The sequence below is a fragment of the Nelumbo nucifera genome, chromosome 5 (genome assembly GCF_055504915.1).
Source record: "Nelumbo nucifera cultivar China Antique chromosome 5, China Antique-T2T, whole genome shotgun sequence".
NCBI classification, from domain to species: Eukaryota; Viridiplantae; Streptophyta; class Magnoliopsida; order Proteales; family Nelumbonaceae; genus Nelumbo; species Nelumbo nucifera.
In genome coordinates, this window is record NC_142653.1 from 81,477,633 (window position 1) to 81,495,423 (window position 17,791).

The 17,791-nt window shown below is 40.1% G+C and overlaps 1 protein-coding gene across 2 annotated transcripts in view; it reads left to right on the forward strand.

Moving 5' to 3' along the window:
* The window catches only part of LOC104593820 (mraW methylase family protein), a 59,717-nt gene that overhangs the window by 12,779 nt on the left and 29,147 nt on the right, over positions 1-17,791 (forward strand). Inside the window, exon 2 of one of the 2 annotated variants that reach the window (XM_010253838.3) lies at positions 13,886-14,137. The exons of the other annotated variant lie outside the window; for it this stretch is intronic. Coding sequence (XP_010252140.1) covers positions 13,886-14,137 — 252 coding nt within the window. The remainder of the gene's footprint in view (positions 1-13,885; positions 14,138-17,791) is intronic. 2 annotated transcript variants of the gene reach the window in all.

Genomic DNA, 17,791 nt, shown 5'->3' on the forward strand with positions numbered 1-17,791 from the left:
CAGAAAAGAAAACAGTTCAGCCTTTTCGTTTCTGGAAATCTCCTCCTGCCGCCGCCATCTGCATTGTTGCAAGATTTGATCTTTGCAGAAAAGAAAGTCAAGAAACCAGTTCTTGACATCAGTCTTGCAAGAAAGACTGAAAGAATTCAGTGTTTAGTACATCCAGGGGATTCTTGTGAAGGATCCAGTGTGTAGGACGCACCCTGCTGGTTCTGTTCCATCCACAGCTGTGTCATCTTCAGCAGGGACAGATCTTGGAGCATTCTTTGGGCGTGAACACCAACTTTGGGAGATACTGCTTCTCCGGATCAGGTATAATCCTCCCATTTATCTTTTGGTACAGATCTGGTTTGATTAGGGTTCAAGTAGATCCTTGAATATTGTATTCTAAATTCAGGGAATATGATTCCCAGTTGGGAGAAGGTAGGAAATTTTTGAAATTCGCCCCACCCATTCCGCAACCTTTATGGCGTCCATTAGATGGATCCTACCATTCTTTCAGTGGTATCAGAGCCAGGTTCGAATCTTGAACCAAAAGAAAATCAGATCTGACCCTGCGCAGATGGATAGAAGGTGTTCTTTCAAGATTTGCGCAGATTGTTTTCTTTTTTTCTTCAAGAAACTGTTTCTTGTTAAGGGCGATTGATCTGAAATTAATTTCTATTAAATCCAAAATTTATTTGGAATTGTTCTTTATTTATTTTGATTTAATGGACTGTTCAAACCTGGAGATCGCAGTGCAGTTTTAGCGCAGATGGTCTGCGCACCCTTTTTCTTTTCTATTTATTTATTTCATTCAATTCGGTCTGTAAATAATTTTTTTTTATTTTTAGACTGAATGTATAGGATTTGATCAAGAATGTAATTAATAGAAATAGGATTTCTGTTATTTTTCTTGATTAAAGAAGATGGAAGAAGATGGCGGCGCTGGAGATTTGCAGATGGAGAAATCGTTTTCTGCGATTTGCAGTTTATGAAACTGCAACCCTTGTGATTAACCTCTGTTTTGCAGGTGGTGCGAACAGTCCATAATTGTTTTGTGTTTGCTAGAAATCAAAACTATTAATTTCAGATCATTCAATAATTAATTCTTGAATTGAAAATCAGTTTTGGACCATTTCGGACTAGATTGGACGAAAACTGTTTGGACCAAATCTGGGTTTCGAAAGGGGCTGTTCTCAGTCCAATTGTCTCACACTTTTGTTCCAAATCTGATGTTCAATTACAGGGATTAATTCGGCCCACCTGTAAAGCCCAGTTTTAAAGGGTTAAAACTGCAAAAGCCCATTATTGTGAGATAAGCTGTATGGGCCGAACTGCTATCTGCGATTCAGCCCATACACCTAGTGGACATTAATCGTTAATGACTTGGTTTTTAAATGGGCCGTTGAATGGGCTTTACAGCAATTAATTGATTGGATCAATTCCTCCTTTACATGTGATGTTTGGATGTTTGATGTGCTGCGACCATGGGGCATAAGTACTTGGCCCGTGATGACTCGTTAGTGGCTCTTGCGCACACCATGGCTGAATGCACATCATTGCCATGGTGTCCCTGAAGGTCATTGGATGACCCCCTCTTTGCCTGGTGGGCCCCACAACCCTGAAAAGGGATGCGTACGGAACCCCTAGCCGATGAAGGCCCACCAGAAATCTGACTTTATGAAAGTCAGTGGGAGCCACTTTGGTTTGACCTAAATTAGAACTAGGCCGTGATTTTGTTCCCTCCAGCAAATATGAATGCAAGTGATAGGGAGATCCATATGATGGACTCTCTAAAGGCCTTCCGTCATTAGCACAATGATGGGTCCATCAGTAATGAGGAAACACACCATAAAATTGGGCTATCCATTTGCTGTTGGATCTGTTAGAGTGTTTCATAAGATGATAGGGGCGTTATAGACCGATGTGGGAGGGGCTTCACCAGAAAATGGGAACTCTCTCACGGTACCTTGGCGTAACCTGAATATGATGGGTGTGCACTCACTGACAGAAGGGTTTACCTGAAAACGGCTCTGAACCTTGTCTGACAGAGGCCAAAGGGAAACTCATTTGATGAGTGGATATGATCTGTCACAGAAAGGTGGTGGGGTTATGCAGCTGAAACAGTTGGCTTCACGCACCCCATGTGATTTCCCACATTTCTAGAGACATTTCGTCGTCTCCGTCACTGAGATAGGAGGGAAATCTCAGAGATGAACAAATGGGAATGGAACATAGATTAAAAGCCATATCTATGTAGGTGAACATGAATCAAACTAAGGTTGTGGACTAATGATTTTGCTGTTTTATCAGAAAATGGCAAACGGTCAATTTGCAAAGCTTCTAGACGATAACAAGCTTAAGGGCCCAAACTACGCCGACTGGTACAGAAATCTTATGCTGGTCCTAACTTCTGAAAAGTTAGACAAGGTAGTGAAAAATCCTGCCCCGGAACGTCCGGGTGATAGGGCTTCTGAGGCCCGTAGGAGGGACTACCAAGATTGGGAGGATAAGAACTCCCTAGCCCGCTGCTTTGTCATTGCCTCATTAGACAACTCAATACAGAGGCAGTTCGATCAGATCGAACTTGCCAAGGACATATTGGACAGTCTAAGGACAATGTATGAGGAGCAGAACCGTTCTACTCGACAGAAGGTCCTGAAATTGTTCATGACCGCGCAGATGACCAAAGGGCAGAAAGTTCATGACCATTGTCTTCGGATGATGGGATACATCAACGAACTTGAAGCTCTTGGATCCGGGCTAGATCTTGGCACGCAAGTGGATGCCATCCTAAATTCTTTGCCCTCTTCCTTCAATGCGTTCACTATGAACTACAATATGAATAAGCTGAATGTCAGCGTCCAGGAACTCAGCAATATGTTGCAGAGGGCCGAGGATTTACTCAAGAAGGATGAGCCTGTGGTTATGCTTGCTGAAGCTAACAAATCGGGCAAGAGAAAGAGAAAGGCAAAGAAGCCCCAGAAGAAGACTACCAAACCCAAGAAGCAGAAGAAGAACAAGGCATCTGATGTCTGTCACTTCTGCAAGCAGACCGGCCACTGGAAGAGGAACTGTCCTACCTACCTGGAATCTAAGAAAGGTAATATCGAAACTTGTGTCATAGAAACTAATATGTTAGTTACTTCTGTGTCCTGGTGTGTTGACTCCGGGGCTTCAACTCATGCGTGTAACTCACTGCAGGGGTTCAAAGTTAGCAGAAGGCTGAGTGAAGGTGAAGTGACACTGTTCTTGGGAACAACTGCAAGTGTTGCAGCTGCGGCAATAGGAACCGTAGAATTAGTTTTTAAGTGATCAATCTCATGCCACAAGGATTTCAAGGTGAAAATATAAACCGAGACTGGCTTCTCTCCTTGCTTAAGGTTATTCACCTTATATTTTAGCTCATAGGCCCTAGCAACATTGAAGGGTTGGGAGTAGGTTTCTTTCATGATATCCCAAATTTCTTTAGCTGTTTTTGCCCATAAATAATTTCGGCTGATATGTGGTTGCATGGAGTTACACAACCATGTCATAACCAAATAGTTCTCCTAAACCCATTTGGTATATATTTGGTCCTCCTTGGCTGGTTCCTTGACATCTCCCAGTAAATAACTTAGCTTTCCTCTACCCCTAGTAGCCATCATGGCTGATTGGGCCCCCTCTAGGTAGTTTGACCCATCAAATTTTACAGTGGTAATCTGAAAACTGTTCTCAGATATGCTACCAGCACCACCAGCCCCTAAATAGTGTTCCCCTTGGCTCTTAAACTCCATTCTTTTTCAAGAAAAGATTAACAAATGCCTTTTGTATCACTGAGACTGGGTAATTACACCTAGAATTTGCTATCAGCCGAACCTACTTTATCCTTCTAGGTCGGCAATCCACCCCAAAAAGATAACCTTCCAAGTACAACTTAGAGTGCACGGTGAGAGTGCAAGGCTGAAACTAACTGCAGCCCTAGAATTGGCGACAATCAAGAAACTAGAATCTTGTACCTAGAACCAGTCAAAGGTTAAGAAACAAGCCAAGAACACAACCAGTTCAGCAGCATCTCTTAAAGTAACCAAAAAACTATTCATTTAATGTATCAAGAACAGTTCAGGAGGAAAACACTTTCAGTCGAACCTTCGAAATAACCAGAAAAGGTAATCCTTTTAATAGAAAAGATTGACTTACTTCAGCAAAACTCTGGCCGCAACCTTCAAAGATAAGTCTGAACCCTAATCTTGAGGGTTCTTCCTTCTGACTCTTCCTAATTGCTGATCATCCTCTGATGCTTCACCAACAATCTCCAAGACTCTGCCGATGATCCCTTTTGCTGGAAATTATCCAACCCTAGGAAATTCTTATGTAGCCGGCCATGTTAGACTATCATAAGATTTCCTAGGTTGGCTCTGATACCATGTAGTTGTATGAGACTACTGACAGCCCAAGCTGTGGTGTATAATCAACAAGAAATTAAGAGGATGAGAGGAGAGAATGAGAGAGTAGAAAGCTTTATGTGCTGATTCGGCCAAGCTTCTTGTGAAAGGAAGAGGAGAAAGTTGGGGGTTTTGGCAATAGACAGAGGAAAGGGAAGAAAAGGAGAAGACGGTCGACTAGGATAATGATGCATAACCCTAGCCGCCAGCCCCTCATTCTATTTATAATTAACTTAAATATGGGATATTACAAAGATGCCCCTAAGTAGGGAGGCAACTCAACTAAGTACTTACAATTCTTTTAAAAATAAAAGACTAATGGGCCCAAGGCCCAACAACTTCTTAATTTAAAAGAAAACAAACTAAACGTAAATCGGCCCAACATAAATCAGCCCACTCAACACTCCCCCTCAAGTTGGGAATATATGTCACACATTCCCAACTTGCGTAAATCATGTTCCAGCTTATTCTTCGCAACACCTTTTGTGAGAACATTAGCAAGCTACAGATCAGAAGAAATGTATGGAAGACAAACTTCTTCAGAAGTTACCCTTTCTTTGATAAAACGTCTATCTACTTCAATGTGCTTAGTTCGGTCATGCTAGACTGGATTATGGGCAATATTGATTGCTGCCTGGTTATCGCAATATAGCATCATAGATTCTTCTGCCTGTACACCGATTTCTTCTAATAGAGAACGGATCCAGAGAAGTTCTGAAACTTCATGTGCTATGGCCCTATATTCCGCTTCTGCACTTGATCTTGCCACAACTGTTTGTTTTTTACTCTTCCATGAGACTAGGTTACCCCCAACTAGGGTGCACACTCCTGAAGTTGATCTTCTGTCATCAAGGCATCCTGCCCAATCCGCATCTGTATAGGTCTCTAGCTTCAGTTGTCCATGATCAGTAAACAATATGCCTCTGCCTGGATGTCCCTTCAAATATGCAAGGATCCTGTCAACTGCCTTCTAGTGCTGATCTCGTGGAGCATGCATGTATTGACTCACTACACTTACTGCATAGGAGATGTCCGGTCTTGTCATACACAAGTATAGTAGCCGACCCACAAGTCTTTGGTATCTCCCAAGGTCCTTCACTAGTTCACCTTCTGATGCATTGATTCTATGGTTCTGATCAATGGGGGTGCTAGCTGCCTTTGTTCCAAGCTTCCTTGTCTCTTGGAGAAGGTCCAAGACATACTTCCTTTGAGAGATAAAAATTCCATGTTTCGATCTTGCAACTTCGATGCCTAAGAAGTATCTTAGTTCTCCAAGATCCTTAATCTCAAATTCCTTATGCAGGTTCCTCTTCAGACTATCAATCTCACTCAAATCATTCCCAGTGACAACAATGTCATCCACATAAACAATTAGGATTGACACCAAAGATCCCCTGCGCTTCACAAACAAGGTGTGATCACATTGAGTTTGAGTGTAGCCAAAAACAATCAAGGCCTTTCTGAATCTATCAAACCATGCTCTAGGAGATTGTTTCAAGCCATATAGTGACTTCTTCAGCTTGCATACCTTTCCCTTTTTAGCATTATAAAAACCAGCTGAAAGATCCATATACACCTCTTCTTGCAGATCCCCATTTAGGAAAGCATTCTTTACATCCACTTGAAACAAGGGCCAAGAGTATGAGGCAACAACAGAAAGGAGTATCCGAGCAGAGGTCATCTTTGCAACTGGCGCAAATGTCTCTAGATAATCAATGCCATAGGTCTATGTGTACCCTTTTGCAACAAGTATTGCCTTGTACCTCTCTATACTTCCATCTGCCTTATACTTTACTGTGTAACCCATCTGCATCCAATTGTCTCCTTGCCTTCTGGTAGGTCCACAATTTCCCATGTTTGATTCTTAATCAAAGCCTCCATCTCTTCCTGCATAGTTGTCTTCCACTCAGGTTTGGAGAGAGCCTCACTAACACCCTTGGGTATAGACACTGAATCAAGAGAAGAGAGAAAAGCACGGTAGGAAGGAGAAAGTCCACTGTAGGATAAGTACTGTGAGATACAATGAGCAGTGCACTTTCTCTTCCCTTTCCTAAGAGCAATAGGGAGATCAAGGTTATCTGTAATAGTGTTAGTAGGATTAATGGAACGCAAAGGAGGTGGCAAGGTGGGTGACATCGGGTGGTGGTCAAGCATAGGAGTAGACATAGGAACTGGAACTGGGAGAGGGATAGACTGCTGACTAACTTCCCCAAAACACTCCCCTTGAGAAGGATCCTTTGAGAAGAAGTATGTAGATTAAAAAAAGGTAACATCCATAGTAACATACCGGTTCCCAGAGATTGGATCATAGCAGCGGTACCCTTTCTGATTCTCTGCATATCCAAGGAAAACACATTTCTTTGCCTTGGGATCAAGCTTCGAACAGTAAGGGCCAAGAATATGTGCAAAGCAGACGCATCCAAACACCCTTAGAGGAATATGAAACATCTCCCCCTGAGGAAAAAGAAGGCTGAATGGGGTCCTGAATCCGAGTACACGAGAGGGCACTCTGTTAATCAGATATACTGCCGTGAGAACTGCATCACCCCAAAAACGAATCGGAACTGTGGCTGTGATCGTCATGCTTCTTGCCGTCTCAACGATGTGTCTGTTCTTCCTCTCTGCAACACCATTCTACTGTGGACTATAGGGGCAACTGCTCTGATGGACAACACCATACTCCAATAGATATGAAGCAAGATGTCTCTTAAAATATTCCCTAGCATTGTCAAATCTGAACATCTTTATTCTTGTCCCAAACTGTGTTAGTACCATCTGGTGGAATTGCTTCACCAAGGATGGTACTTCATCGCGTGATTTCATCAGGTAAATCCAGGAATATCGAGAGAAATCATCCACAAACAGGAGAAAATAGCGATAGCCGCCCATAGAGGGAACATGATAAGGGCCCCACACATCCGAATGAATAACATCAAAGGGAGAAGAACATCTTTTATTACTAGGTTTAAAAGGGTGTCTACAATGCTTTCCAAGTTCACAACCCTCACACTTTAAACATGACAGATTCACAGACTTAAACAGTTTTGGAAACAAACAACTCAAAGAAGAAAAGGATAAATGACCCAGATGGTTGTGCCAAAGCATAATCTGACCCATAGATTTTGACTCACTATCTCTGCAAACATGATGGCTTTGGTGAAGAGGGAGAGCATCCAGGAGGTAGATTCCATTCACTTCACGACCACTCCCAATCATCCTCTTTGAATCCAGATCCTGCAAAATACAGCGTCTAGGAGAAAAAATTACTGAGCAGTTCAGATTCTTAGTCAGACTACTAACAAATAACAAATTAGTGCTCAATCTAGGAACATGGAGGACAGAGGGTAAGCAAATAGAATCATTGATCTTGACAGATCCCTTCCCAGCAATAGGAACATGGGATCCATCAGCTGTGGAGACCCTATCTCTGTCAGAACAGAGCTGATAAGAAGAGAAAATAGTGGAGCAATGGGTCATATGCTTTGAGGCTTCAGAGTTTATAATCCAAGGAGATCTCTCCTTACTTGAAGCAAAAACATAGTTTGCAGTGACATGTGAACTACCTGTGTGGGCAAAGGAGGTAGAGTGGGCTCCACCTGTGCTACCTGTACCTTGTTGTCCGCTTGCGGCTGAACTGGAACTAGCTGTATCCCTCTGATTCAGAAGTAATCCAAACCTCTCAAGCTCGGCCCTTACTGCAGCAGCTGCAACGGACTCCAAAGCAGCTATAGTAGGGGGGGCCGGAGTATCACCGGTAACTGCCATGTGCACATTTCCTTTCTTATTCTTCAATCTGGTCGGCACAAGATGTGGGTGAAGCTTCCAACAAGTGTCTCTTGTATGCTTAGGCTTCTTATAGTAGTCACAGACCAAGTCCTTTTTGTCTTCCTTTTTGTTTTCATTGCCATTCTGTTTAGATTTCACAACACTTACCATATAATTTTCCTGCACCCACCGGGAGTTGTCAGTTTCGGGTTTCACCTCTTCACCAGTAATATACCCCAATTTTCCACGAGCCCCAATGGCCATCTTTGCAGATTGGGACCATTCCAAGTAGTTTGTACCATCCAACCAAACTGTAGTAATGGTCCCAACTCCAAAGGGGTCTCCAGCACCTCCTCCCACTGGTCCCATTTCATTCCCGGGTTTATATTCAACTCTGTGTCCCTCCATATGTCTCAAAAGAGGTACAAAAAACAACCAAAAAATGCAGCAAGAACAAACAGAATACCTTCTGGAACCAACGACACTCCTTTGGTGTCTTGGACTTTCTTCCCATGAAAGATTCCTTTTCAGTGGGATGGGAGAAGAGAGAGAAAAAGCAACCGCCCTCTCTAGAAGCCTCCAAACCACATGGAACTTGAATCGCCCCTTACAAAAAACCCAGAGGAACCCTAAAAAATTAGGGCGCCACTACCTAGGTCAAAATTGAAGAGTCCAACAAAATCAAGACTCTTCCCCTTTCTCCAGTTTTTCTTGATTCTGATGAGAAACCCTAGACCAGCTACAAGGCATACAGATCCATCAAGAAAATCCAAAAATTGGGCTTACCTGAGAGCTTCAATCAGCTTCTTAAATCTCCATGCAGTTGGCCGATCTAGGGCTGCAGGAGTGAATCTCTTCAAGAACCTTCAACCTGCTCTGATACCAAGTAGAAAGCTTTATGTGCTGATTCGGCCAAGCTTCTTGTGAAAGGAAGAGGAGAAAGTTGGGGGTTTCAGCAATAGACAGAGGAAAGGGAAGAAAAGGAGAAGAAGGTCGACTAGGATAGTGATGCATAACCCTAGCCGCCAGCCCCTCATTCTATTTATAATTAACTTAAATATGGGATATTACAAAGATGCCCCTAGTAGGGTGGCAACTCAACTAAGTACTTACAATTCTTTTAAAAATAAAAGACTAATGGGCCCAAGGCCCAACAACTTCTTAATTTAAAAGTCAACAAACTAAACATAAATCGGTCCAACATAAATCAGCCCACTGAACAGAGAGGAGGAAGAGAAAAGAAGAGAAGAAGATTTCGAAGGAAGGATTTCAAAAAAGAAGAGGATGCTTAATATGCCGCCCCCCTCTTTCTATTTATATTAATTCTGAAGTAAGGATAAGACTGCTTACATGGCAAAATTAAAATCCTAATAAAAGACAACAATTAAAGTCATAATAAAAGACTAAAAGACTAAAGTCCTAGTAAAAGACTAACAACTAATTGTGGACTGATACTTAAATTACTAGTAGTTGTATACGAGTACAATAGAAAGAGGTGGGGACCACATCAGTGGTTTCTACAAAGGTTTTCTAAAGAGAAGAGGCTAGGTGCAAGTGGATTAAATAATGAGACGGAAGCTCCAAATTCTTTTCAATACTTACTAGTGGAAATAAAACAAATAATCCATCCAATCTTTTAATTGGTAGTTCATGGAGCCAATATCAAAACTGGAGGAGATATGCACTCTAGGACCACTCATCCCTGGCTCGAAGGCTGATTGTGGAGGGACTTGAATGTGGAATATGCATCTTGGTTGGAGAGACCCTTTGCGGAAGAAGAGATCAAGAAAGTTATTTTGGGTTAGAAGAATATTAAGATCTAGATTTAACAAATTCACCATGGGCTTCTACTAGGTGTATCAGGATATTGTCAAAGAGAACTCACTAGGTATCTTTGAAGATTTCCACTATAATGGCATTATCAACAAGAACATGGTTCTACATTTGTACTCTTATTCTTAAGAAGACCAGGGAGCTTGCAAGGATCTTAGAGTGTGGGATTAAAAACTGTCCTTTGGAGTAGGGCTGCAAGTTGGGCTGGGCTAGGTTGGGTTAAGGCCAACCGTAAGTTCTAAACTCCCAACCCTAATCTTAATCCAACCTGACCTACCCAATCCTAACCGTAACTAAATTCCTTCAACCCTAACCCAACCCAACCCGAAGTCAACTTCAGGTTGGGCCCAACCCAACCTTCTTCCTATCCCTTAAAATCTCGCAGAACTTTTCAATCTCAGATCTTAACTCAATTTTCAGTACATATATTAATCCTATGTTTTATTAGTGTTTGTTTGTTGATGTTTTTATTGGTTCTTTTAGTACAAAATTTAGAAAAAATAAGTGTTTGAAATGACTATAGTTTATTATGACTTATGATAGATCTTTTATGGGCAGCAACTAGCAGAAAGGAAATGAAGAATAAAGTATTCCAAAAACATAAAATATGTTATTAAGGTATTAATCTTTCCAAATAGGATTAAGTGATTATCTTAAAAGAAAGACATGATAGTATGTGGTGGGGGCTATACAACTATCATGCATATAAACAAATCAATGTATGATATATCACATATGCAACATATATTTATATATGACATGTACTATAGAGTCGGGTTCAGGTTGGATTGAGTTGCCCGAGGGGCAATGATTTAAAAGGCATGCCTAAGCGCATAGGCGAGGGCATTGAGGCGCATTCTAGGGTAGGCACCTTGCCTAGGTCATAGGCACAATGCTTTCAAAAGGCGCATGCCTGGTGTGCCTAGTGCGCCTTGTGCCTCAGCCTAGGCGTGCGCCTTGTGCCTCAGCCTAGGTGTGCACCTTTTGAAAATTTGACGCTTTTTCCTTTTTTTGAGTCTAGCAGTTGGGCTTGTTTGGGCTTTTTTTGGACTTGTTTGGGCTTGCCTCGAGGGGTGTGGCACAAAGGAGGCTCGTAGAATTAGGAATGTAATGTGTCACAATAGCTACTTGAAGTAATGTAATTGAGAAAAAGAGAGATTGTGGGTTTTATATGCTTGAAAATGTTTTATATGTTTGATTTCATTTTTAAATTCTCATGTGAATATGCTTTACATATTATGTTTATGTATTTTAATTTTAGATAATAGGTTTTTTAAAACATTTATTTTAAAATTTAAGTTTATATTTTTATTAATATTATGATTTATATATTTTTTTTTTATTTTTTTGAATTTTTTAGCATTTTTTGATTTTTTTTTTAAATTTTTGCGTGTTGCTTAAATAGGCGCGTGCCTCGTCTTGTGCCTTGTGCCTTGTGCCTTAGGTGCTAATTGACCCCTACGCCTTTTTTATTGCCTTGCGCTTTTAAAACACTGCCGAGGGGTCAACCCTAACCTAGCCCGAAGTAAAGTCGGGTTCATGAATTCCAACTCTAACCCTAACCCAAGCATCAAGCCGACTTTTTCAGGTTGGGTTAGGGTTAGGTTCAGGCTAACCCGGCCCAAGTTGTAGTTTACATTGGACTACTTGTGCTCCCTTTGGATGGAAACCCAAGAATGGAAGGCTTTTGGAAGCCTGTGGTGGAGAGGTTTGCTAAGAAATTGGTATTATGGGAAAGGAATTTTATCTCTCTAGGTGAAAGGATTATTCTAGTTCAGTCCAAAATGGTTAATTTACCTGTTTACTTTCTCTCTACCTTCTGTATGCCAGTAAAAGTGGCAAGGCTATTAGAGAAATAAATGAGGGATTCTGTTTGGGAATTGAGGGAGAAAGATCATTTGATAAAATGGGAATTAGTATGTCTAAGAAACATGGTAGGCTAGGGATTGTTGGGAATTTGATTCACAAAAATACAGCTTTACTAGGCAATTGGTTGTGACGTTGGGTGCTTGAAAGAGACAGGTTATGGCATAAGGTCATTGTAAGTATTTCATGGTGCTATGGACAATAGTTGGGACAAAAAGGTGGCCTCCTACTTCTTCAGCATCCCCTTGGAAATCAATTCATGATGTACTCCCTACCTTCCTACATCTTACTAGATATGATGTGGGGTGTGGGGAAAAAGTCCTTTTCTAGGAGGATCTATAGTTAAGCAAGTTACAACAGGAAGCTATGGTTAAACAAGTTACAACACAGCCCAAAACATATGTTCCCTTCCCACCCCTTGCTTAGCAAGTTCATCCGCAAATGAGTTGGCACTTCTCTTTATCCATTGAAGCTGAATCTCTACACCCTGAGTTAACCATTTGAACTCCCTATTTTTCATTAGCATATTTCCATATTCTGTTTGTTTCCTTTATGCAACATTCTATAATCACTTTAGAATCTCCTTCAACAACTAACTTTTGTAAAGTCAATTCCTTATCCTTCTTTAACTCTTTCAGTACTGCCATGATCTCAGCTCTAAGAGAATCCCCCACCCCAATAACTTACCTTTCCTCCTCTCTGAAAGTTCCTCCAATACCTAAAGGTCCCAAATTACCTTCACTACTCCCATCAAAGTTCAATTTAATAAGTCTAGGAGCTGGTGTAGACCAAAGGGGGCTAGTTTTCATTTGAATTGGTGCTGAATTGGCCACTTCCTTCAAATTTCTAACCAACATATCTATAGAGATATCTTCAAACATCTCTTGCAATTTTACCCATTGCACGACCTAATAGTTACAGCTTCAATTATAGCCTCTTTACTTATTCCCTTTTCGGAAAAAAAATCTGAGTTCCTTTCTTCCCAGATCGTCCAGAAAATGGCAGCCTGTATACATCTCCACATTACTCTGCCCCTCTTTAACCACCTAACAAAGGAAGAAGCAAATAAACCTTGTATACTTGATGGGAGAATAGAATCCACCTGCAACCAAACAAAGAGAAGAACCAATCCCAAATAGCAGAAACAAAGGTGCAGGAGATTAACAAGTGGTAACAGCTCTCAAGTTTCACCATTGGCAAAGGAAACACCTATTAGGGGATAAGAACCAAGTAGATCTTTTCCTTTGAAGCAAATAACAAGTATTGCACCTTTATTCCTGGGCAAAAAGCATCTGGGGTGTATTATTATAGTGATTCAAGAAACAAAGCTGTTAGAAGTTGACCTCAAATGGGAAAAAAAAAAGCATCTAGGGTGCTGAAAACAAAGAATTGAATTTACGATTCTTCTTGGGGAACACCAAGTAGAATATTGATCATCTGGGATGTGGATTGTCTAGAGGAAATAATTAGAAATTTCACCATCTCCCTTAAGATGGGGAATCTGAACAATATTTTTGAGTGGGTTCTATTGATTAAAAAAATAATAAATAGAGTACTCATAAAAAAACAGTCAATAGATTCTAACAAATGTTTATGATCTGTTGAATATATTAGTTTTTAATCACTTGGGTATTTTTCTAATTTCATTATCTTCCACTAGCAGGCATTTTCTTCTTGTTCTTCTTCCTCCCTTTCTTCATCTTATCTCATCCTAATCCTCCCCTACTTGGTAACAAGGCAGATCTATTCTCTTGATATCTTCTGCTGTTGAATGTTTGAGCTGAAGTCCCTGCTGACATTAGCAGGCCATACAATGATGTTAGGTTTTTATTTATTTATTTTCATGGTTGGGTTTTTAACTTGTAGTCAACTCTATATAGTTGGGGCAAGGCTTAGATGATGATGATGTTTTTATATTGCCCCTTTATTTCTTTGTTGTTTCATTTCCACTCTCATTCTTTAATTTTGACAATTAATTATAATTTCTCTTTCATTTTGTAATGAGAAACCTCCAGATAATTCAAGCCCATTCTGAATTGCAACTATACATTGGATTAGATGTTGATTCCATGGCACATGAAATGGCTCAAGCTCAGATAAATGCCATCTTAAATGCTAATTCATGCCGCTCAGGTTCAAATTTAAAAGCATATACACTCCTGAGAAATTTTAAAGACATCAAGTCTGTTCTTCATGGAGTTGATGGAGAACTCTTGATCCATGGAGTTGATGGAATCTTAATGGACTTGGGAATGTCATCCATGCAGGTTTGTCTTCTAAACTACCTTGTTCATTTGTTTGCCAAGCCCATGACTTCATGACATACTAGTAAAGGTGAACATGCAATGCAGATTGCATTTAAGGAGAAAGAAGATTTATAGAAGAAACCCGTATAATTTTCTATATGTAGAGAGACCGAGTCGAATGGGCCCAAGTGATTTATGTTTTGTTATTATTGTTTCTTACTTGTGCTTGGTTGATAATGGGCCTACTAATTCTTTTTTGCTTCTTTTAAGTATCATTATGAGCTGGCCGCTCACTTAAGCAGAATTGTAACTATCTCTAATTAAGTGGGATTAATAAAATTTTAGAGATTAAGGATAGAAGACATTGAGCTTCTTTCTCCTTCTCCCTTCTCCATCTTCTTCTTTTCTTTTCTTGCTGTACCTCTTCTATCTTCTCTTTTCCTTGCTGAAAATTGAGATTATTTGCAAGTTTATTGGACTGATTCACATCTTGGTATCAGAGAACCTTGTCCTTTCTTTTCTTTTTTTTATTCTTTTTTCCTCATACGTCCTTTGAATATAAGAGTGTATGGAGAGATGAGTTGCTGATTATTTAGAGAACATTTGTGTCTAGTTGGTAGAGGGTTTGGAGAGATAGAATTTGGTTGTAGATTGCCAAGAAAGTGAGGTTGCTGTTTTTTTTTTCCCAAAATCCTAGTCGACTAGAGAGTTCACAGTTACAGGTTAAAGAGATAGTTTTAGTGTGGCATTCAGAGCTTGGGGGGTTTCTTTTGATCTCTAGAAGTGGGCAACTGAAGTTGGAAAGAGTTTGGGAAGCTCTATTAGGAGCAGTTACTCTTTTCCCTTTTCTCCCATTTAGCCGGGTATAGTGAAACCCTAATTTTGGGACCTATTGGTATTGGATTGACCCTAGTTATGTCCATAGAAACAAAAAAAAAACTTTTTTTTGGATTTTCGTTTGGTCAATGGAGCAATCTGGAAGTGAGATGAAGCAGACCCCAGTGTTCGGGCTTGGTCCGAAAGTTTCCATTTTGGCTGGAGTGGTAACAATTATGCTAGATTGAGCAAATTACTTACCTTGGGCACAAATCATAAGGATTTGTGCTTGTAGTAGAGGTAAACTGGGGTATCTTTCAGGCAACAAGAAGAAATCGGCAGAGACTGGTCCTACATATGAAAAATGGATGTAGGAGAATTACATGGTGATTGGATGGTTAGTCAACTCTATGCAACTTCATATAAGTTAGCATTATCTCTAGATGACTTTTGCTAAGGAAATTTGGGACAGTGTTATAAAAACATATTCTCAGAAATTGAATGCTGCAAGAGCCTATAAGCTGAAGAATGATGTGAACAATTTGAGACATGGGAGAAGAGTATAGCTGTTTACTACTCTATGTTGAAGTCATTGTGGCAGGAGATTGATGTAATGGAGACAGTTGTATGGGAGAGCACCAGGGATGCAGAGACATTCAGAAAACTAGTAGAAAGAAACAGGGTGTTTGAGTTTCTCACAAGACTCAACCCTAAGTTTGACATTACAAAGCAGATTATTTTGGCCAGAGATGAAGTAACCCTTGCTCAGGCATATTTTATGGTGAGTAGTGAAGAGAGTAGGCAGTATGTACAATTATAGGGATCACCTCCAAAGCATTTTGCACATGCTTCGATAAAGCCAAAGGGGCCGACTAAGAAGAAAGAGGTGATGTGTGAATATTCTAAGAAATTGAAACATACTAAGGACACCTGTTGGAAACTACATCCAGATCTTTTCCCTGAAAGGTTTCAAAACAACAACAACAACAACAACAATTCAAAGAAGAATGGTTAGATTGGGAAGCTTAAGAATGCGAATGTTGCAATTGTACCTAAAGGCAGAAATAAAAACAATGAAGAGAAGTCTGCTATGTAGCAGTTCGTGGTCATAAAGGCAGAATTTGAAAGGTATGGGAGACTAATTAATCACTTGGAGACTACAGTTGCAACATCTAACTCCTCAAGCAGTAACTCTTCATCTGTGTTTGCTTACTGTATTTGTGCTTTTGCAAATCATACTACTATTTCAGGTAACCGTAAAATCCCTTGGATTATTGATTTTGGAGCATCGGACCATATGACTGACATATCTAACTGGTTTTGTTCATATCAGCTCCTTTCTAGTAGAGAGAAGATATCCCTTGCTAATGGGTTTCTTGCTCTCATCTCTAGCAAAGGAGATATCAAAGCCCTTGACTCCCTTGTTTTACCCTCTATTCTTCATGTTTCAAAACATAACACCAATCTTTTATTTATTAGTAACTTAACTAAATCTATGAATCGCAACATAACCTTCTTTCCTACTCATTATGTTTTTTAGGACCTGAAATCTCAGAAGATGATTGGGAGTGGTCATGAGGCGAATGGAATATACTTGCTGGATACACTTAATGGAAGTCTTGGACCACCTCATGGAGTAGCTTTAGAGTTTATTTCTTCAGTCTGATTGATAGAATCATGAAATGTCATTTATGTTTTGGTCATTTGTCCTTTGCTTTGAGTTGTTTGTTTCTAGAAATGTTTAAGGGAGTCTCTTTGTCTAGTCTTCATTGTGAGTCATGTGAACTTGCAAAACATTGTAGACATTTTTATTCAGTGAGTAATAAAAGATTAATTTTTCTTTTTCATATTGTGCACTCTGATTTATGGGAGCCATATCATATATCTGCGAAGGGGGGTTACAAGTATTTAGATGTGATTTAGACCAATAAAAAATAGTAGAATAATATATATTATAGCAAAAGAAGTAGAGAAGAAGAAGATAGCAAGAAGAATATGGAAGAATGGAGAAGAAAGGAGAAAGGAGTTTGATAATCTCTTATTTTCCCCACACTAATTTTTTATTAATCTTACTTAAGTTACATAATTTACAAGTCTGCCCTTAAGTGGGCGTCCACCTCATCATCATACTTAGAAAACATAAACAAGAGTTAAAGGCCCATAAAGAAAAGGCCCATTACGAACAAATAACAAGAAAGAACTAATAAATAAGACACTAATGGGTTAGAGCCCATTCAGCCAAGTCTCTCTACACTCCCCCTCAAGCTGAGCATAGATATCAATCATGCCTAGCTTGCTTATATAGCGAACTAGATTTACTTTAAGAACACATTTTGTCAAAACATTAACCAATTGTTCTTCAGAAGCAACAAATGGTAGACAAACTTCTCCTGAAGCAACTCTCTCTTGTATAAAGTGCCTGTCAACTTCTATGTGCTTAGTTTTGTCATGTTGAACAAGATTATGTGCAATGTTGATAGTGGCTTGGTTGTCACAATATAACATCATTGGCTTCTCATAGTCTATACCCAGTTCTTCTAAAAGTGATCTCAACCACAAAAGTTCTAAAACTCCACATGCCATTGCCTTGTACTCTACTTCAGCTGAGGATCTAGCCACTACAGACTGCTTCTTACTATGATACAATGTTCTCTATTACCATAGCATAGTAACCTGAAGTGGACCTCCTATCATCAATACATCCAGCCCAATCAACATCAGTGTATGCTTCCAGCTTCATGTGTCCATGCTTAGCAAACAAGATACCTTTCTCTGGAGTCCCTTTTAGATAGCACCAGTGTTTTAAAAGCCGTGGGAGGCGTACGCCTAGAGGTGTGCCTCCAAGCGAGGCGCTCCCAA